The sequence below is a fragment of the Dermacentor albipictus genome, chromosome 2, assembly GCF_038994185.2.
Source record: "Dermacentor albipictus isolate Rhodes 1998 colony chromosome 2, USDA_Dalb.pri_finalv2, whole genome shotgun sequence".
Classification (NCBI taxonomy): domain Eukaryota; kingdom Metazoa; phylum Arthropoda; class Arachnida; order Ixodida; family Ixodidae; genus Dermacentor; species Dermacentor albipictus.
In genome coordinates this window covers 179,571,543-179,593,552 of record NC_091822.1, presented here as the reverse complement: position 1 = coordinate 179,593,552, position 22,010 = coordinate 179,571,543, and the positions used below count along the sequence as shown (strand labels likewise).

Here is a 22,010-nt window from a genome sequence, read left to right as displayed (position 1 = left end):
ATCTGCTGACATGCGTGGATAGATTCACCCGTTGGGCGGAGGCCATCCCTATGGCGGACATCGCAACTGGAACGGTTGCCAGTTCCTTCTTGTACCATTGGGGTGCCTGCTCCAGGTGCCTTCCACGATCGCAACGGATGGCGGTCGGCAGTTCGAAGCCGCCCTCTTCACTGGCATCACTCAGCTCATCGGTGCCTCTCGCATACGTACAACGACGTACCACCCCATGAGCAACGGCATGGCCGAGCCGCTCACAGCAACCGAAGAACACAACTGGGTGGAGGCGCTCCCGCTCGTCCTTTTGGGCATACGGTACACTCTAGAAGACATTAGCTGCCGCGCCGTTGAGTTGCATGGTCTATGGCACGACACTCAGGCTGTCAGGGGACCTCTTTGTGCACGGTTCAGACGATACACCCATGGCTTCCAGTGGTTACGCACTTCGTTTACGCGATATTATGAGCAAACTTCGTGCTGCTCCCCCGCGGCACCCAGGGAGGCGGGCTGTACACGTCGGTCCGCGGCTCACATCGCGCCCGTACGTGTTTGTGCAACACGACGCCTTTCGGCGGCCACCTCAACCACCATATGATGGGCCGTTTAAAGCCCTCCGCCGTGGGGACAAGCATGTACGTCAGCATCGATAGATGCGGTCGCCAAGAAGTTGTGTCGTTTGACCGCATCAAGCCAGCACACATGGACAATGACGACGTTGCGGTGTCTCCGCCAAGGGAGCCCCCGCATTCGCCAGGGTCTGTAGCTGCAGCGCCAGCTCCAGAGTTTCTCGCGCGACGTACGCACAGCGGACGGCTCTTGCAAGATCCCCTACTCGCCTGGACCTTTAATCACTTCGTTTGGCAACTCACCACAACTCACGCTGTAGCTGCCGGGAGCAGGTCACAACATGCAGGTAGCCATCATAGTGCAGCCAGAGAGACAGAGATAAAAAATCTTTATTGAAAAGTCCTTGCTGGGTTCGAAAGGGGAACGGAGAAGCTGGGAGGTTAAAGGCTAAATCCCATGAGAGCGGTCTTGTGCGCGACGGCGACACGCGACGGCTTCGAGCGAAAAACCGGGCCGTCGCTTGAACAGATCGCTCTGTCGCTCGTCACCCGGAAGTCACGGTTTCCACCAAGTTGACATTTCCAAATTCCCTGAGTTTTCCAGGTTTTTCCTGAGTGCCTCTGCAATATTCCCTGAGTGATGCAGGACTATGTATTATGTCAATACGGGCTGAACCCATACTGCCCGATACTGTCACTCCCTATAAAACTAATGAAAAAATAAAAAAAACGATTTAATCCAATTTGAATACTAAGGAGTAGTGTTTATGCCATTCAAAAAGAGAATAGAGAGGGGGGAGGGATAGTAAAATGCACAGCAAATAAAATGTTTTCGAAAAAAAATGCAAATGGAGTCGGACACTCTCAAATACGAATAAAAAGGAGATGCATACAGAAGCAAATATTTTCTAATATGAACTATTTCTATCAACTGATAGCAAGCTCAGTGGTATGAGGCCAGAACTTTGTCACAACTTAGATTCCCTCTCAACATCTCGTAAGTCAACCTCAACTGTCCTCACATACATGTCAGGACAGACACAGGACGCGGGCTGAGAGTGTACTCTCTCAGCCCGCGCACGACGCCTCAGTGTTGTGTTTCACTGCTTTAAAGAGTTTATTTTGGCTTGGATGAAGGACACCTGCATTTCGGCATCAGCCAACACTTTGTTTTTTGAGCTTAAGCTCCTTTAAAACGGCGGCAGCACGCTTCCTTTACCGTTCATTCCTCAATGTCCTTTCTGTTCTTGTCCTTCTTCCGCCACTCGTTCTCCCCACGGACCATTTGAAGCACCTTCTTGGTCAGTTGCACAGACCACATCCGATTTTTCGAACTCCCTAGGTGTCGCGAAAACGTCCGAAAAATCAGCCAATTGGAAAAAAAATAAACGCATGTCATCTACTTAGGGCAGGTAGTGACCACGCATCCGGATCATGAGACTGAAATAGCCAGAAGAATAAGAATGGGTTGGGGTGCGTTTGGCAGGCATTCTTAAATCATGAACAGCAGGTTGCCACAATCCCTCAAAAGGAAAGTGTATAACAGCTGTGTGTTACCAGTACTCACATATGCGGCAGAAACCTCGAGGCTTACGAAAAGGGTTCTGCTGAAATTGAGGACGACGCAACGAGCTATGGAAAGAAGAATGATGGGTGTAACGTTAAGGGATAAGAAAAGAGCAGATTGGGTGAGGCAACAAACGCGGGTAAACGACATCTTAGTTGAAATCAAGAAAAAGAAATGGGCATGGGCCGGACATGTAATGAGGAGGGAAGATAACCGATGGTCACTAAGGGTTACGGACTGGATTCCAAGGGAAGGGAAGCGTAGCAGGGGGCGGCAGAAAGTTAGGTGGGCGGATGACATTAAGACGTTTGCAGGGACAACATGGCCACAATTAGTACATGACCGGGGTAGTTGGAGAAGTATGGGAGAGGCCTTTGCCCTGCAGTGGGCTTAACTAGGCTGATGATGATGATGATGATGATGATTAAGGGCTCGAACCACCACAGGTATATTCGAAAACGCTCTGAAGGCCTGTCGGTACACGTATTAGGCATACCGGTGCTCGTACTATGACAGGAAATACCGAGTGCACGCGTGTATAATTAAGGAATACATACTGTGTCCCGTAACAATAGCCCCGTCCTACGCTTGTTATGCTTCACTGCAATACTTTTGCGCATGCTTCACCAAATAACATTTCTGTACAAAGGCGAAGCTGACTTTCGGGAACCGGCATTATGCAACGCATCGTGCTTTCCAAGCTTCTAAGCCAATCGCTAGGACCACAAAGGCAGAGTCGGTGCCATTGCTGACACCAGCGAATCCTTTCAATGGAAAACACGGCACCCAATGGCAAGAAGCTTAATAGCGAACGTCGATGTAGCTAGGTCTAGCGTTGCTACGGGTGCCAGCGGATCTGCGTGCGAGAGCGCCGCGGTTCGAGGCGGCGAGCTAATCAAAACGGCAGCGGTGGTGGCTTTGATTAATGCCGTTTCGGACCTGCACTCATGGCAAAAAGTCCAGAAAATCGGACGGCGAAGGGTTCTTGCGTCCGAAATTTCAGACGTTCTGATCCATTGACTCTATGGGTACGTGGTGATCCCGCGAAGCCGTCCAAATTATCGGGCATCCGGAAAGTCGGTCGTTGACTACACACGGGCAACTCCTCCAGCCGACGACAGGGCGTCAAAGACGATTCATTATGATTCCTGTCTGTTACTCGAGCCAGCACTACCGCGACTTTCAACGCTTTAACTAAAATTACAGCTGATTTTCTCTGATAGGGGCACAAATTCCCTTAGTTTTCCCTGAGCTTTTCCAGACTACTCAATATCCCTGAGAATTCCCGGTTTTACCGGTTGGTAGACAACCTGGAAGTGCTATGAGCACTTCCAGGGTGTCGCCAATGGCGCGAAGGCGGAACTGGATGTACATCACTCAAATACTGCTGATTGTCGCACAGAAGGAGCAAACGATTGAATTTTTATACGTGCAAGGATAAGAACCTACTTTTTACAGTAAAGCAGTAAACTACATCAACTTAATTTAATAATGCACGCGTCACGCCAGTTTCGGCGCATATATTGCTGCCCTCATACCGGCAACACCGGGGAGACGTCGCTCAAGATCGTCGCTCGCTTGGGGAACAACTTGTAGGCGACAAGCGAACGTGACAGCCATCGCCATAACATCGCTTGTCGCTCTCGCGCGCAAGATAGATTTTCCTATGCATCTTTTAACACGATTTTTCCAGTCTCCTACTAGAAAAGGGAAATTTATGCAGTCTAACATTGCAGCTGCCACCTATGCTCATTGTTTACCTTCCTTGCAACGCTCCTCCTCCTCTAATTTCCCTGTTCAAATGCAAAGCATTCGCAAATTTTTGTTTTCTTTTTATATTTGTGAATTTATTCATTTACCATCAATACAAGCGCTTTGTGCCTGCCGAAATGGCAGCACGAGTGCTGAATAGATCGCAAAAGCACACGACAGCGAACAGGCTATAACTAGCGCCACTCTGCTCGTATGTTCTGTCCCTAGCGGCAAAAGAGGGCGAACTAGACCAGGTGTGCTGGAGCAGCGAGATCTGTGCACGTCTGGAGTTCAGTAGGTCGTGCTTCATTCTCCCCTTCAACTCTTCCAGAAATACGTTGTCTTTACCCTTCTAACTTTTTTAAAGGGGCCCTGAACCACTTTTTATCGAAGTGGAGAAAGACATTTGAAGTGCAGATAGGCTATTTCAGAACCACTTTGCCGCAAAAAGTACTTCAATGCGTCCAGCAGAAGCGGAGTTATCGGCAATCAAACACGGCCTCAGCTGTGCTCCCTTTCCTCCTCCAGTGTCTTGCACTGCGAAGGCTACGGTGGAGACGTCACCGTGGCGCGCAGTTCAAATTTACGATTTGGTGCCTATGCGGCGCTAAACGTAAGCCCCCAGAGAGCCGCAGTGCGCTTAACATTTTTGTAGGAAACTCTATGCACTTAGCCACTGGACTCGTGGCGGCACCTCGCGGCGGCCGCGGTGTAGCCGAACGCAGCGACCAATAGCAGCCGCGTATTGTAGTGTGCTTTAATACGAAATAAAGCACACAGAAAAGAGCGAGGATCATGAGGTTTCGAAACGAGAGCGTTAGAGAGAAAGGTGACTTCGCGCTCCGCTTGCAAGCTCCACGGTACGCGTACGGCAGCAGAGAACTTGGCTGAGATGTTTACAACAGCGTATGCTACCCGCGGACTATGTTACTTCACCAAGCCCGAGGGCTGGTTCAGGGCCCCTTTAAAGGGACACTAAAGCGAGACAATGAATCAGTTTAGACTAATGAAGCATTGTTTGAGAACCCTGCAGGCAGTCATTTCAAAAACAAATAAAAAAAAAGTAGTCTGAAATGAAGGTCCAAGTATCAGTATTTGAATTTCGCGCCGAAACCCCCGCGCCGGCACGTCAGCGTGACGTCAGGGATTCCAAAGTATGTTTTCTCATTTTGGCCGCGTTGTAGCTGTGTAAAGGTTCCTGAAACTTGCCATGTTTAATATTTGGTTCTTTTAGAACACAATGTAGTCAATGTGTACCGCTATATATAATTAGTAGGTCCTAGAAGATGCCATCAAAATCCAAGACGTCACAGCCCCCAGGATCGGGAAATTAAGTAGGCGTCGCCAACCGTATTTCGTTCTTGCGCTTTTTCTGGCTTACCAAACGTCTTATCGTTGTAAGAGTGGTGTTTTTGGTTTTGTAGAACGGTAATTTACTGATGCAGAAGAAATCATTTTTCACTTTAGTGTCCCTTTAAATATGAAAGTTTGCCCTGCGGCATAAAAGGTGTGAAGCATGTTATGCGTATCTACATAATTTGAAGACTAATTTTATTTTTGTAACCCCAAAGTAAGGAAAAAATTTTTTCATTCCTCCATCATTGCACGAATGTTCGTGTCGTGTACTTGTTGTGAAGCTTTCTATGTTCATTGTCTCGTGTTCTTGCATTTCGTCCCCGTCGAAATGCCACCGCCGCGACTGGGATTTGATCCTGCGACCTGCTGGTACTAGCAGCGCAACACCATAGCAGCCAAGCCACCACGGCGGGTGTTCTCTGAAAATAGGAACATCGAGAACTCGCACACGCAAAATGCCACATATGTCTCACATACTCCGGCTCCCACACACTTCGACAGCTTGCTAACCGACTCCTTTGGTAAGCGAAAAATTCCGATAGCGCACTCGACAGCGGCACTGCGTGACAGCATCTCGCATTCTTGTTGCGCCTAAAGCCCCTGCATCCACGCGCCACCGCTGACGACGAGCGGCGGTTGCGCCGAGTTTTCCGTTATCCTTGCTTCTGACATTCACCGCGCGCGGCGCCGTTGTAGGGTCGCTGCAGCGCCCGCCCGATTTGCTCCTCAGGCGTTATGCCAGCTGCTGGCGGTTGATTCAATTTCGTATTCGATTTTAAACGGGTTTTCGTGGAGCGTTTTTTTCTTCTTCCGGGTTGGCGTCATAAAACTCATGTCGAGATGGGACATTACCTGAGCAGGTCGTTCAGCGAAAGCAGCGCTATGCCGGCCCAAAGCACTCCGCTGCCTGTGAGAAGACACGCCAAAGTACTAACGTTGTCGGAATTGGATCCGCGTTCGCCTACCATGGAGATTCCGAGAACGCCCATACAAGTAAGCGCGTCATTTTGCTTTCTTCCTCCTATTTGGTTAGACCGGCGCAGCTTCTTATGCTCTATCACTATTGTATGATGTGGCCAGCTGAAGTTGATGTCATTTGACCGCCACTTTTCTGCGGGTCATAATGGCGGTAATCATAGCTAATTGACGCTTCTAATTTTCAGTAAAATTTGAATAGTACTGTGTTTTCTGATGAGTAGCCTTGTGACCAAGCTTCGTCTTCCTCTTATAATTCTTTCTTTAGAGAGGAAAAGTCTTGGTCGTAAAAAAGAAAACGCTGTCTTTTTGAACGTAGCGAGCGTCCTGTTCAGCTTGTATCTAACGCTTTAGCAGGGTATTAAGCGTGTTATTTTTTTTTTCAGCTTGTTAGCTAAAAGCCTTGTCACATACTGCGCAAGTATTTCGTCACGCCGTCGCCACTAACCCAGACTGACGTTAACGAACAACGCCTTGGTAACAGAAAACGAGTGTTTAAGCGCCTGTCTCGCATGCTTTCGAACCGTTACATTAGGCGCGCTGGGAAATTTATTTTCGGAAGATTCGTTCGGTTACTGCAATGGATCGATAACACTGTTACATAGCCACGCGTATGTAAACCGAGCATGTCTACCGCACCTTGCTTGAATTTTTCATGCGAACGAAAAACAAGTAGCAGGTGTCTTGTAAATGCAAAAGGTATGTTAAGTCTCTCAACTACTGCTTGCACTACATAGCTTTTGCGTGTTTTGTTGACCAAGATGAAGATGGGTACGTTTATCTAAACTCTGGAAACAAGCTACAGCTCCACCTTTTTCATTCCACTGGGAGCGGTGTTTCACTTCCTTCTGGGGCTACGGTGTCACATATGCCATGCTGAAGCTCCATGTAGACACCTACAAAATCGCCATGCGAGTGCGATGTTGTGGTATGGAACTTACCTGTGAATTATGAGCCTAGTTATTGATTTGTGAACTGAGATTATGCAAAATGTGAACGAAAGCTCCCAACCTGAGTAGTTAGCAAGTTCCTATACAGTCTGCCATGCCAAGCACCGGCTGCACCAATCTCGGCACTGCCGTGCACAAGAAAAGGGAACAATTTGACAAGTGCCCTTACCCGGAAATGAAATGGCACCAACCTTGGAGCTTTTAATTTGGCACTATGCATGAACAAATATTTAATCTGGGAATTTATTGCAGGTTTTGGTTCTTGCTTCTTAGTGAACTTGCATGATTCATTCTGACGTGCCTCTTAATCACGCACGCACACATTTCTTACTGCGTGTTAACAGTGTCTGAAATACTGCAACTAGTTTGCCATCAGTTGCAAACATAGGAAACTGCCATCAGGCCAATCGCTAGGCGTTATAATACTCTGTTTAATGGTAAAAATGGTTCATAGAACTTTTTATTTAGAGCAGCAGCATTTTGGACAATTGTGGTCTACAAATGTCTGGAAATCTGTAATATCCTCTCCACAAATCAGCTTGCTATTTAAGTTCCTGTTTTCATATGTTCTCGCATCAAGAATAGAGTTGTGTACAATCCACTGAACACTAATCATAGCACAGAAGCAGCTTGTGCTATTTCTATGTCCTCACATTTTTAGAGAGCTTGTTTAGAAGTGTGCTTCTCAGGCATAATGCAGCAGCACAAAATCAGGCAATGCTAGATGTTTCTTTGGTGGCACTCTTTCGTGTGTCAATGTAATTCAAGCCTACAGTCGGTTACATTGCCTGTCCTCTCCACACCATAACTTGTACCTATCTTTGCTGCTTCTAACATTATTTCACCAGTGCACAGGTGTCTTCCAATAAGTTCATGTTTGCAAACCAGTTGTGAAGTCTCTGCGAATGAAAAGAAAAAAAAAGGTTACCAGATCTGTGCATACTCTTTGTAAACATACATCAAGAACAGCATCAAGGGTATTTGTAGGTCAGTAGACCTACAAATACCCACAAGAAATTCAGAATGCTATTCAGTGTTAATTATTTGCTTTAAGATTTAATTACAAAATCTTCATGGATCTCGCTAGCATCTACAGAGAATATGCTTTATCTTCAAAATTTCACGCACAAACCACGTATTCTGCCTATGAGGATCTTTTCTGATTACATTGATGAACACAACCTTTGGCGACACCAGCAGCAGCATGCAGTGGACCACAGCCGATGCTTTAAAACAGCTTGTCATGCGGGTGAACAAAAACTCATTTATTGATCCTTGTTTTCATTGAACCCGTCGTGGTGGCCTCACGGCTATATTGTTGTACTGCTAAGCACAAGGTTGTGGGATCAGGTTCTGGCCACAGCAGCCACATTTTGTTGGAGACGAAATGATAAAACGCCCGTGTACCATGCGTTAAGTGCACATTAAGGAACCCCAGGTGGTAAAAATTAACCTGGAGTCTACCGCTATGTCGTGCTCATAATTAGATCGCAGTTGTGGCACATAAAACTGAAGAATTTAATTTTTCCTTTCTTTGTGCTGTGATAATGAGGTGGCAAGCTGTAGCAGTTAATAAATAAGCCTTTAAAGTAAAGTATGCAACTGTCCAGAAAGGGTGCTGCAGAACGTATTATCATGTCACCTTCATAAAAGGCTTTCCCATGCAGTCACCTTCTCTTTTGACTTCTCTGCAGATGGAGGATGCAGTGATGTTGGATGGCTCAACAGAAGCAGCTGATGTAGAGTTTGATCCAAGGTCCCCGACAACTGCATTCCGGCGAACTCCAATACCTTTGGGGGCCATGATCAAAAAGGATGTGCAGCAAGAAAGTCCGATGGCTCAGTATTGTGAAAAGAGATGTACACCTATGAGTGCCTTGAATAGCCCAAGCACGACAATGCACAAAGGTTAGCATAAGTTCTATGTCATTTGTGCAATTCTGGTCAGCCTGTGCTATTGCGCTTGTACATAAGGTGCATCCGCCAGGTTAGGATAAATATTTGAGTTAGATTGAAGCTCACTTAAGACGTGGACACAGAAAGGATGTAGACAGGACAGCACATTTCTCTCAACTGATGTATTGTCTGAGAGAAAAACATATATAAACTTGTAACCAGTATTTTAGCTCATGCACAGCAAAGTAAGATGAGACATTCACGATAGGAGCACCAAGGCTTTAGACTCCTCAAAATTCTATTGCAGTTATTGCGTATCTAGGTACGCATACTCTCTATCATGTAGCGTAAGGGTTGTCTGACTGATGCAATTGCTACCCCTTTTTCTAATATGGTATGCCTCAACTATTTTGCTGGCTACTTTATCATTGTTTCGAAAAATTATCTGCATGTCGCTAAACTGTGGCTTACACCTGCCATTTCTGCAGTTTCTACAGTGCATGGCTTGATGAGTATAGCCTGTGGAATTTAACAATGCATTATGTTCCCTAAGTCGATTGTATCTGCAACTGCCTCACTGCTCCACATATACTTTACCGCAAGGAAAGGGAATGAGGTGAACCACCCCCATTCTGCATTCAACAAACTTATTTTGATATTTAACAGAACAAAGCCTTTGTTCTGTTACCTCGTCAGCGCGCGGACAGATGCGGACATGCGCCAGCTTATTTCTTGCCATGAGTTTCATGTCAACGTCGTACCTACTGCAAATGTTTTTCAAAGTATCTGCCAACTTGTGAACATAAGGGATGAATGCCATATTTTCCCCCCTCTCGTTTGACAGTGGCTTCTTTCTGCCCTTTAATTCTATGGCGCTGTTATTGCATACCGATGGGATAACCTGAATTTCAGAATTTTTCCAACTTTTCCAAACTCTCGCTCATGGAGTGCACACATGATTTCTGTAAAGCGGGTATAATACTGGCTTTGACTATTTCCCTCTTGACTAACTTGGAATGCCCGGATGTGAAACTCGGAAGAGGTTTCGCAGTCGTTGGTCAGTGGCACCAGCAATATGGTCTTCAGTGAGGACCAGTCATAAATCCAAAAATTGTTCTTAGGGACTTCTGTAGAGAAAGCGAGGCCCATACTGTTTTCTTTAAGAACATTTAAAACATGGACAGGACAAGTGCTGTCCTGTCTACTTCCTTTCTTTGCGCACGTCTTAGGTGCGCCTCAGTCTAACTCAAATTATGAAGGTCAACCAACTAGCCCAACTTTCCATCTTATTAGAACGAATATGCAGCTTTATGTATTTTTGCTCAGAACACTGGCATCAAGAAACTTTTAAGAAGGTGTGGCGTCAGCCTTGGTCATTACATCGTGCATTGCACAGGCTAGTGTGAACAGAGAGCGGCATCTAGACTATACTAACAGACTAGTTTCACTAGCATCGGCTAGTCTGAAGAGAGCATGAATGTTTATTGTTCAGCCTATGCCAGTTCATTGCAATCTGTAGGTACCTGGAATCACTGCTAAAGGTAAACCCAAATCGAAATGTGTGAAGCAAACTTCTAACTGCACCTTTACCAGAGCAACAAGGTGGAGAACTTCCGAACAAGCACAGCTAATGGCTCTAAACAGCTTAGAACAAAGAAGCCGTTCCAAGCTGACCGCAAATGGTATTTTTTTGAACATACTGCAGGAAATTGTATTTGTCCCTGTAGTAATTTCACATGGTGAAACTGCTCATTAAATTTAGTATTATACTGGATGTTGCAAAAATGTCAAAACTTGTGCCAACAAGCATCCCCTTTTTTTTGTTTGAAAGAAAAAAAAAAAGTATGTTTGGTAGCATGCTGCAACTTGAACTCAACTGAAAAGAGTGTTTCGGTTAGACGCCCTGGTTGTCACTATTGCAGGAAGCACCAACAAATTTTTAATCTAGTTTTCCCTATAGGCAGACATCTCATTTATTGTTTACATCTGCAGTTGCCCATCATTGACACATTGTCTTCTCTGAATGTGACAACCACGGCACAGTCATGCTGTTCCCGAGAGGAAACATAAGGCAGTGTTTACATTGGTGCAGTTTGTTCACCCCCAGCGGAAGTATGTTTCAGTGACTTGTCCACTTCGATGTTTATGTAGTGTGTTAGAACTAGCCATGAGAGTGATAGCCGTCACCATTCATGGCCATGGCAGTAAATGTGGAACTTTCAACGACAGGCATCAGGTAGGAGAAACAACTGGCCAATAAACTCTCATATACTACCTCAATGCATCAAAGGCTTCCAGGGCCATAAGTGCATTGTGATTTTGAACATCTGTAATCTTGTGGTGACACTGCCTACACTGGCGATACACTGTCAAAGAAATCATAAAGGCCGGTGTGTGAATGACTAGACCTGTTGCTCAGTGTGCTAGGCCATGCCCCAGTGGGCTTTGGTGATCCTCAGTTGTTTATATAAGATTAAAGGAACACTAAATGAAAATGTAAAGTGAAACTAGACTGAAAGGTTAGGTTTCTGTAATAACAAATTAGTTATTCAGTGCAAGAACAGTGTGCTTTTGTAAGCGAGAGATGACAAAAATGGAAAATCAGAGTGCTGCCACCTATTCTGGTTTATAGTACCTCATATGATTCAGCAATGGCCGATTCACTGAAAGCAACAGAAAAGGGGGTCGCATGAAGGTTATGTTAATTCGTTTGTATTGGTGTGGGTCATTCAAATGGAGAAGCAGCAGAAGGAACTCCTATGGCAATTTTCTACACAAGAAAAGTCACACATTGGCACACAGAAAAGGATAGACTTCTATACTCGTAGACTACTTTCTGTGAAAATGAAGGAAAAGCTACGGAAGCATGCCTGCGGCACATGTGTTACCATGCCAAGTAGTCTGGCAGTGTTTGACAGTGCTTTTGGTTGCTCGGAATAGACGCTGAATCGACGCAGCTTCCACTTGCGATGGTTTCGTGTTTCCCTAGATGCGGAAGGGAAAAGCCGCAAAATAAGTCAACCTTTACACTCAGTGGTGTGCTCTGTCTTCAACTGTTGCTAATAACGTGTTCATTTGTCTTCCCAGCCTAAACGAATGTGGATTAAAACGTGGGACTCTTTTCAGAAGCGCTGTCACTTGTGCGAGCTTTGCCTCCATAGCTTTCCCTTCAGTGCCACAGAAAGCTGTCCACGAGTATAGACAAATAATCTATCAATCTAACTATGCTGAATATTTTCCTTTAACACCCCTTTAATAACAGTTTTGCCCTCTCCCAGAGTATTGCGGCAGTGGCAATATGGGAGTTCTGCCATGTGTTTTTAAAGTAGCTTTGAACAATACAAAGGTTCATAGGAAAATGAAACCTTGAAGTGATTACCTGTGGTCAAACAAGAGACGTCTCTGGGGCCAGCATTTCAGCAAGGGGACTTGTCTTCGATTTGATGAAGGCAAGTTTCCTCGCTGAAACATTGGCTCCTGCAACATCCCTTGTTCGACTGCTGTAGATTATTGGAAGTTGCTGTGCTGCTTGCTATTTTTTTTTCATTAACTGTGTACTGTCAGGGACAAAAGCTAGGGGGTTATGAAAGTGCTCACCGAATTGCACTTACCTGTCACCTGGCTGCCTGACATTGCAACTCAAGCACTCGGGTTCATCCATTTCCTGTTTTCTGGAGTTGTTAGGCAGCGTTCATCGTACTTCATTCCTTATGTTCACGAGGTCTTTCTTGTTAGAGACAAATGAAAAATGAAATCGTTATTTAGAATCAATCTACTGGGAAGTGAGAAATGTTACAAAATGAGCCATGTGTTTTAAAAGTGTACTGATGCAAAAGTACTGGTAGTAAATAATTAAATTACATCATTTTTTAATGATTGTCAAGTGCAGCATGATGTTGATGTGAAATAGGTTATGTCAAAGAAATTGCTGGTGGTCGTAGACAGACGATGTCACACACCACTGACGAATGCACCATTAGCCAGGTGCACTTTACAATCGGGCCACATCATGAGCATGTTAAAGAAAGCCGAGTGTATTAAACAAATTTAATTGCATGGTTTAACATCCTGAAACAGCACAGTAGGTTGTGAGGGATGCTGTAGTTGAAGCACCCAGATGGATTTTGATTGCCTGGGCTTCTTTAATGTGCACCTAAATTCTAGTACACAAGATTTTCTGCACGTCGCCCCCATGAAAAGCGGAACAAAAAGAAGAGAATAAGCTTTGGTATTTTTTTCCACATAAGCGGTGGGCGTAAGATAGGCTTTCATTTTGTAAGCCAAGATTTGACTTGTGCCAGTTACAGAAGCAAGGTCTTCGTCTTTGTCAATGAAAGCCCACCTATGTGAATAGCCTGGTTAGATGGTCCAATGCCATAGCTAGGTAGAAAATGTGAACTCGAGATTCAATCAGAATATGTAATCCTTCTGCTGGGTCTTGCAGGTACAATTCATTACTGGACTATGTGGTATCACTTTTATGGTCTCTGACAATCTTTACCTTGTCTTAGCTTACAGTCTTCATGTCACAAGACTAAGTGAAAAAAGTCGAAATGTTACACCAACAAAACCTATGTGTCTTATTTGTGCTAATGTATGGAAATTTCCAAGCACAGCTCGGGGCGTGCTGTTAACCTGGATTTACATGAGAGAGAACAGCACTATGGCCAATTATGTGGCCACTTATCAGGGTGGATTTTCAGACTCCTTCAATTTCCACAACAGCAGATTATCCCTGCCAACTAATGCTGCATTTCCCAAACTCTATCACAATGTACTTAAGGCAGGTGTTACAAGGCAGCTTTCTAACTGGAACAATGGAGCAAAATGCGGGTGCTGCATCAGCGAGTGCCGACTACAGGTCGCAGCTTCGGCACAAAGTATGGGAGTTATGGCATCTAGGCCATGAACATATTTTGAGAAAATGCTTTCAACAGACAAACTATCACTATGGTTACGAAGCGCGCCCATCCATATCTGTGTACAATTTTTCCCCCTACTTGCTATGGTGGCTCAGTAGCTGTGACGTCATGCTGCACGAGGTTGTGGGTTTGACTTCCAGCTACTCTCTGAAGGGCGGACAGAATAAAAAAATGTGTTATTAATCTAGTTTGCCTGTGCCTTAGGGAATGCCAAATGGTCAAAATTATTCCATGGCATTCCACTGCATTGTCTCTCATACTCTTCTAAGGTTATCTGAGGTGTTAAACTCTGTCGACCTTCCTTTTGTAATGAAGAAGAGTAACCTGCCTGCGCCGCAGCACCATCACTACCGGTATGAGCTCGTGGTTGAGGAGTCGAAAAATGCTGTCGGCTGGGTAGCGGCATAGGAGGAAAATAGGAGAAAAGCGGTATAGATGGTGGCAAAAATGACGGTGGTCGATGCATAGAGGGCGGCAAGAGCGTTTGTGGACGAGATCGGGAAACTGCTTCAGCGTAAGTGAGAGGTGCTGTGACAGGTGTCTGCTCAGCGGCTGGAGGAACGGCTTGAGATACTTGCTCTTGAATGAAGTCGCGGATCGTAAGAGGCGAAGTGGGTGGTGGTTCCGGGACAGAAGAGATCAAAGATAGCTGGCAGGCGACTTCTGCGCGAACGAATTCCTGAATTTTTATGAACAGATCAGCATGGTTGTCGTCGACTCCAAGGCTTGACAGAGAGTCGGCAGGCGGAGTGGGACGTCAGGTGTGAAGCCGTTGCCTGCGAAACTTGTCGTAACTCTGGCACAGTTCTATCACTTCATCAATGGTGTGAGGACTCTTCAATAATAACATTTGAAATGGGTCCTCCTGAATACCCTTCATTATATGTTTGATCTTCTCCTCCTCCGACATCGACGCGTTCACCCATTTGCAAAGGTCAACAACGTCCTCAATGTAGCTCGTGCAGTTCTCTCCGGCCTCTTGGGATCGTGTGCGCAAACGTTGATCTGCACGAAGCTTTCGTACTGCTGGCTGACCGAAAACTTGGGTAAAGCTGGTCTTGAAGACCAACCACGAAGTGAGGTCGGCTTCATGGTTTAGAAACCATCGTTTCGCAATGTCCGTAAGATAGAAGGCGACGTTTCTCAACTTGGTAACATTATTCCACTGGTTATGGACACTCCCTCGCTCATAAGACGAGATCCAATCTTCAACGTCTTTGTCATCTGTGCCGGAGAAGATAGGGGGATCTTGCTGACGCAAAGCACCGGCACAAACCAAGGTGGCCAGCGCCATTGGAGGAGTTGGAGGAGTGCATGCGTCGTCGGGCATGATGGGGGGTAGAGTGCGACTCCGAAGTTCCAGGGTGGTCGAAACCCAGCACCTCCACCACTTGCTAAGAGATTTATTAGCAACGGGGGCAGGCGAATGGGTAGCAGTGAGAAGCGTTCGGCAAAGACAGCAACCATGAGCTCATACCGGTAGCAATGGTGCTGTGGCGCAGGCAGGTTACTCTTCTTCGTTACACTTTCTTTATTATTTCCAAGCCCAATTAATTATAACTATGACCAATTCACATGTAACTAATTTTCAGTGCCAGTTATATTTGCACTCATTGCGACATTTCATGTACATAGTGGCAACTTGTAGTGCAGTAGAGTTTGTGAAGCAGCGTTTCAACTGAAATGCAATGTAAATAATGAGGTATGCTTTGAAAGCCATATATCTTTGCCATACATGTGAAAGAAAGCAGCGCATAGCAATAACTCATTTGCAGTAAATTTAGGAAATGCTTATCTTCAAATACTTGGAGCCACAGAAAGCTATAATCGTTGAAAGACTGTGCTCTTTTAAAGCTAAGTCATCACAAGCCTTCCATGAAGGAGCTGTACTGAAATGTTGTACACCATTTCGTACATAACAGGCCACGTTGCAAAGGCTAGAGAGACTGCTCTCACTGCTTGCATTCGTTAAATAAAAAGTAGTGCATCGCAAATGGAAAAAATCTATAGGTTCTCATCATGTATTCAATGTGACATGGTCCTGCATTTGCATATCACAAAATATAATTTAATTATCATATGGAAAGTGTCACAGATCTTGACCTATTTGATAATGAACGAGCAAAGTGGCATATTCCTGTGATTAGTGACCACAGTGCAGTGCTTGTGTTCGTGACCAAATCGCAGTACGCTACATACAGGAGCCACAAAGGTGCATAAATACGTGATTTTATGTAGCCTGATGTCTACAAGTTGTATTTGTAACATGTGAAGTAGTAATCTGATAGAAAGCTTTGCACAAAGAACTGCACTTTGAGAAAAAAAAAAAAAAAAAGACGAATCCCGGCCACGGCGGCCGCATTTCGATGGGGGCGAAATGCGAAAACACCCGTGTACTTAGATTTAGGTGCACGTTAAAGAACCCCAGGTGGTCAAAATTTCCGGAGTCCTCCACTACGGCGTGCCTCATAATCAGAAAGTGGTTTTGGCACGTAAAACCCCAAATATTATTATTATTATTGAGAAAAAAGAAGTGAGACTGCTGTGACTGCATTGCTTGCATTGCTTATTCATTATTCCCTGCTGTATAAATGGAATAGAGTAACAGACAGTTCTATCTCTCCAAGAGGGCTTACAGGCAGAAAAAGGCAAGTGATGTGGGTCAAGCACTGCAGTGATGTAGGCTCTTCCGCGATTCCATGCCTGCAAACCAGAATAGATGGTGTCCAGAACATACCATACATCCCACCACTAAATGTTTCTAACACCCACCAATTTGCCATGACAAAGCAATATGTCGTCTACTCTTGGCCAGATGCATGTTTGATGCTGTAAATTTAATTCAGAACAACCCTGTTTTTTGCTGTGCATCTAAGCTTCACACTGCTGTGTGCCAAAGGCATGGCCTCCGAGATCGTAGCACCCTACCCTGTGCTGACCTAGAGACTTCTACAAACATTACTAGAGGGAAATCTGGCGCTGCAGTCATTCAACCATCAAGGGAACGATATCTAGCATAGATGGATTTTTCTGATATAGCATGGCTTCATTGAGAAAACAAACTGCAGCTTCTGATGCATTAGAATTAAGAGTGTCAAAGTGGGGAAAAAAGTGCATGTGTGTGAAGCCTGGGAAGGTAGTCACATGGTAGAGGTACGTGACACACACACACAAACACACACACACATATATAGGGGGTCCCAACTATCACTCAGCAAGATTTCAAAATATGCAAATGCCATGCAGCTGGACAAAACCAATTTCCACGCTACTGGCCGCTCAAGGCACTTTGTGTGTATTTTCGGGCTTCTTTCACATTTGGAAAAGCACTTTTATGTCACACATATAGAGCAACAGAAAGCTCTATTGGGATTTCTTAATTTTCCTCTACAATTTTCTCATTGACACTTTTGTTGGGAGCGGTTTCGTTCTCCCAACACAGTCGTTGGAGTACACGTTTGCTCACATAGGTCGCATGGTCTCCTATTCATGTGGTAGCATGCTCAACACAGCCACTGCTGACAAATTTCAAGTCGAGTGTGCACCGTCACAGTTTTTTTTACGCAACAATTTGGAAGGTAAACATAACAAATGGGACACGAATACATGACTCTATGGGAACAAAACAGGACCAGCATTTCAGAACACGAGAGCCAGGAAAATGTAACAAACAGGAATGTATCTAGTTCTACTATATTTACTATTCCCCTCCTTTTGATGCTACATACAGTTGATTTCCATTGCTCTGAGGGATCTCTTGTTCTGGTACTACAATTTCAATACCACCTATTCTGAAATGTCTTACATGCAAATCCAGCAACATGCAAGTATATTCACATTTTCTGCAGCTTCGAACTCTAGCTGTGTTGACTGTTCTTTAAGAACGCAGATGCATGCTGCAGTCTGATGCATGGTCTAACTGCCATCCTTTGCTGTCTGTTTGTTATTGCAGAAAGAAAGATGAAGAAATCCCAGGAAGACCTAAGTGGCACGCATAAACAGTCGACACTAAGCAGCATGCCAACAAGTGAACGCCCCGCTTTGAAGAATACAAGCCGCCCAAACACCTTACTGAGGTCTCTCCAGGAAAATCACATACAAAGAGTTGGCAAAGCAGACCTCACAGCTCTGCCCAAAATGCCAAACTTCGCGGAGGAGAAGGAGAACCGCATCACACCATCAAGTGCTTGATGCCACACCTAATCAGCGCACACGTTTGGTTATATGTCGGTGTGCATATTTTATATTCAGGCTTTCTCTTTTATTTTTGAAATTTACCTCAGGGTATCTACAAAAATTAAAAGGCACATGCAAAACACGCAGAACTTCCCTGTGATCTGAGAGATAGCTGACATACTGATTATGCCTCGAACCTCTGGTGTGTATGGTGTTACATAAATGAAATATCAAAAACGGGATTTTTTTTTTCTTATGAGCAAGATGTGACCTATTATGTAAGCACAGGCTGCAGTTTGGTCATGATTGGCCACACACAATAGGTATAATATATACAGCATGCAAATTCTTGTAGCACTAATGACTGACTTATTCAGCTTGATATCAGTTTCAGTGGATGCCCTGGTAAATACTTTTTTTAACCCTTTTTTCAAGCTTAGCAGCTTCCCTCTCACACGAGTTGAAGCGTCCAGATGACAATATCAGCTACAGTGATCTCATTTCAGTGTGACAACATGCCCTTTTCAAGGGCCATGTCAGTGTCTTTGTGTGCATGGGTGTGGTTACTCTGCTTGCTTCCCTTTGGCAGATACCGTCTCGGCGTCTGATGGAAAAGCTACACTTATGCTGTCTGGGTAGTTTGAGAGTGGCTTGGTGTGCTATTTTAGTCTTTGGCTTCACTTGTGGATGGATGGATGAGTCGCTTTGCTGAGAGTGTGGTGTCCTCACGTATTCTCCAGGACTGCTTTTTTTACCACTATTTGGATGCTTTGCTCAAGAAAGCGCAGGGCCTCCAGTTTTTGCTAGATTTTATGCACTGACTGTACAAATCTTTTTTCCAAATCACACTGAATAAAGCATGTTGCACAGTTTCGCTTTACAGGCATAAGCATTCTTTTGTCTGCCTTTTGTTTCAAAGCCACTAGGAAAATGAGAAAAAATGGCCACATGTAGGAAGCAAAATAAGAAGGCTCAACCATTAAATAATAGTGTACTAATGTAAACATTTGTCTTCGCCTTTTTTGCTTTACCAGGCTGCTGCAGACTTCATAATTGTGGTACAGCAACTCAATTCCTTGAGCACACAACAAATAATGAACTCTACCATCTTTTAATGCAACGAATTGAAAAATGCCAAATATGAAGTGGGTTCCTGGCATAGCGTTTATCAAGGTTTCTTTATGCACTTCAAAAATTGGGGGACGATAGTTATGTGGTTTATTACCACTACAGCAGTCTGACACATACATACATCAGCAGTGCTGCTACCATGTAACCAGCACCCCAAGATTTGCAGTGTGTCAAGGTACCTTGTGAACACTATGCTAACACACTATCTGGCGCACATTTCAAACTGGTCTCACAAAAAGAGAACATACCGTATATAATTGCAAGCGTCTTTATAACGAAGCGCTTGGAACTATAACACTTCGTTGTACCGTATTTGCACATAACCACGAATATAACACGAAAGTGGACTCTGGTCTCTTAGCAAAAAGAAAAAGTATTGCGATTAGTATAATGTGAAGTGATGCCGCACGGAAGTGCCTATACTCTGTTTTTAGCGCAGCTGTGGCTGTCAGCGAGGGTGAGCGCATATGCAGCAGCCCATGCGTCTTGTTTTAGAGGTAATCTGCCCTATGTGCAAAGAATGGGTGTACCGAGATGGCGTGGCAATATGTGGGTTGTAGTCTCGCACGTTTAGTACTGGCAGTCGCATAATCTCGAGTTTTGGAAACGCACTAAAGCGACAGGCAGATGAAGCATTCGCATCATGCTGCCAGTGCTATTCATAATAGCCTTGTCCCACTGCGGGCAACACTATCAGCCATGAGGTTAGAGTAGACTTGAAATGGTGGCTGGCTTCGCTTCGTACCGCCAATGTGAAGATATCAACATTGCATGGACCTGTATCTTTTGTCACAGGCTCAGAATCTTGTGGCCCCTTCTGTGCAAAAAAAAAAAAGAAAACATTTGCAAGTGTACTTATATCCATAAGATGTGAAATTTCAATACAACGAAGCAGATTGCCAATTGAACCGACGTCGATATATTGAGGCTTAACTGTATAGATAACTTTGTTGTAAAGATAAGCACCATACTGCTCGCAATAAGGAGGTAAATATCCAGCATTTGAACTCGAGAGATACTTAGTGAAAAAAAGTAGCTAATTTTCTTCTGCCCACTACAGCTGATCTTATGATATCGAAGGTAATGGCATACTCCGCAGTGATGTCTGGAAGCCACGAAAGGAGCTGCAGAGCATTGAATGCTGCTGTTGCCTCCCTTGTCATCAAAGTTGCTGCAGCGAGCGAAGCGCCACTGCTGAGCAAAAGTATCAGTGTGCAAAGACTGTTGTCTAGAGTATTGCATTACTTGCCAGTACATCTCGCTAGTGTGGGCAACCAAAGTGTTCATCCGTTTGGCTTACTGCTTTTTTTTTCTTTGAGCAGGTGCGGGCTCGAAAGATTTTTTAAAGTTCATTCTCAAAGCTTCTAAGTGCTTGAAACAGTTTGTCTTGTTCATTCATCTTTCAAATCTGTTAGTGAAGGTGACCATTGTCATCAAAGATTTGCAGTCAAAGATCTGCTGTTGTAGTGCACGAGTTCAGAGCCAGAGAAGGCGCTGTAGAAGTTGGGTTAGGATTTAGATATCCTTCATTATACTGGTCATTTCATTGTAGAAGTGCTCATAGTAAAGGCATTCAGCTGCAGCTATTTGTTGCATGTCTAATGAATTCTGGCGCCATACAGTCATTGCCATGCTGGCAGCTATCTAAAAGCAAAAAGGGCAGAATATAAAAATTTGTGCTATAACTTCTTTAACTGTTGATGCTCAAAGTTGATGTTTCCTAAAACCTTCAGCGGCACCTATCGTTCAGTGGATGCCATGTGTTTGTGCAACACAAAACATCTTCAGCCCCCAGCTTTTTTGTTTTTTTTATGCAGATCCAATGCACATGCTCAAATCTATATGAAGCAATGAGAAGCAGTTAATTATATGCTACATTATTTGCTCATCTTCTGCACCACATTTTGCAACATAACGATTACATGTCTGCTGAGCAAGTCGCAGAAACCACCACCACAGACTTCTCTGGAATTGGCCCATTTTACTATTGCAGTATCTTCAGGATCGGGACACTTTACTGCTCTGTATGCTGCAAAAGATTTGCACCAAGAGAACACATGAACTATTCTGCAACAGCATGTTAGCCATCCACACTTGATGTTCATAGGTCGTTTACCTCCCAAGCACAATTATTATTATCAGGTTCAGCCAACTATTGAAGAATGGCATATTCACCTTCACATGCCAGGGCCAAATTGTTCTACATAATATCGGCAACAGCACTCGCAAAAATGCACATTCACAGTAGCTGTGGCTTCAAAAAAATTATAGCGATCATACCTTGCGGTTATGCTTGTACCCATAAAGTAAGAAGCAGAAGGCTCAAAATAGTGACATATATTTCAACTACGAAAACAACTTTTACACTTGCTGCTTTGTAAATGCTCAAATTTCACAAGGTTACATTATTTTGTTGGTGCTGTTTGACAAAGCACTTGGCAAAGTTCCTTGCCCAGTTTGTCCTGAAAACAAACATCTTATGTGCAAAAATGAGCCCCTTCGTATATGTGGACTGATTTTGCCACTTGGAAACTATATTTAAAAAAAAAACACGGATTGTGATAGCAGTTGATGTGAATGTTTTGTTTCCATGTTTTGCTTTGAGGGAGGCAATAATTTTATATTACAAACAGCTCTTCATCTGACCAATTTGAGATACCAAAACTGTTTTGCATTGCTGAAACGTGATTGCAATCCAGCCTGCAAAATCATCTTGCCATGC

The 22,010-nt window shown here is 44.4% G+C and overlaps 2 protein-coding genes across 2 annotated transcripts in view; one reads left to right on the top strand and one right to left on the bottom strand.

The window, feature by feature from the left end:
* Window positions 1-22,010, bottom strand: part of LOC139056347 (uncharacterized) — a 184,517-nt gene that overhangs the window by 142,554 nt on the left and 19,953 nt on the right. The gene's annotated exons all lie outside the window — the stretch shown is intronic.
* On the top strand, window positions 5,909-19,046 carry LOC139056345 (cell division cycle-associated protein 3-like). The gene is made up of 3 exons (XM_070534509.1): window positions 5,909-6,231; window positions 8,858-9,071; window positions 17,934-19,046. Exons 1-3 carry the CDS (start codon window positions 6,079-6,081, stop codon window positions 18,170-18,172), a joined length of 606 nt encoding a protein of 201 aa, XP_070390610.1. The 5' UTR covers window positions 5,909-6,078; the 3' UTR covers window positions 18,173-19,046.

Bases quoted from the DNA above. Each gene is read 5' to 3' on its own strand.
- LOC139056345 (XM_070534509.1), top strand. From the start codon at position 6,079: ATGGGACATTACCTGAGCAGGTCGTTCAGCGAAAGCAGCGCTATGCCG. The intron at 6,232-8,857 runs GTAAGCGCGTCA...ACTTCTCTGCAG, and splicing joins TTCCGAGAACGCCCATACAA to ATGGAGGATGCAGTGATGTT. The intron at 9,072-17,933 runs GTTAGCATAAGT...TTGTTATTGCAG, and splicing joins AAGCACGACAATGCACAAAG to AAAGAAAGATGAAGAAATCC.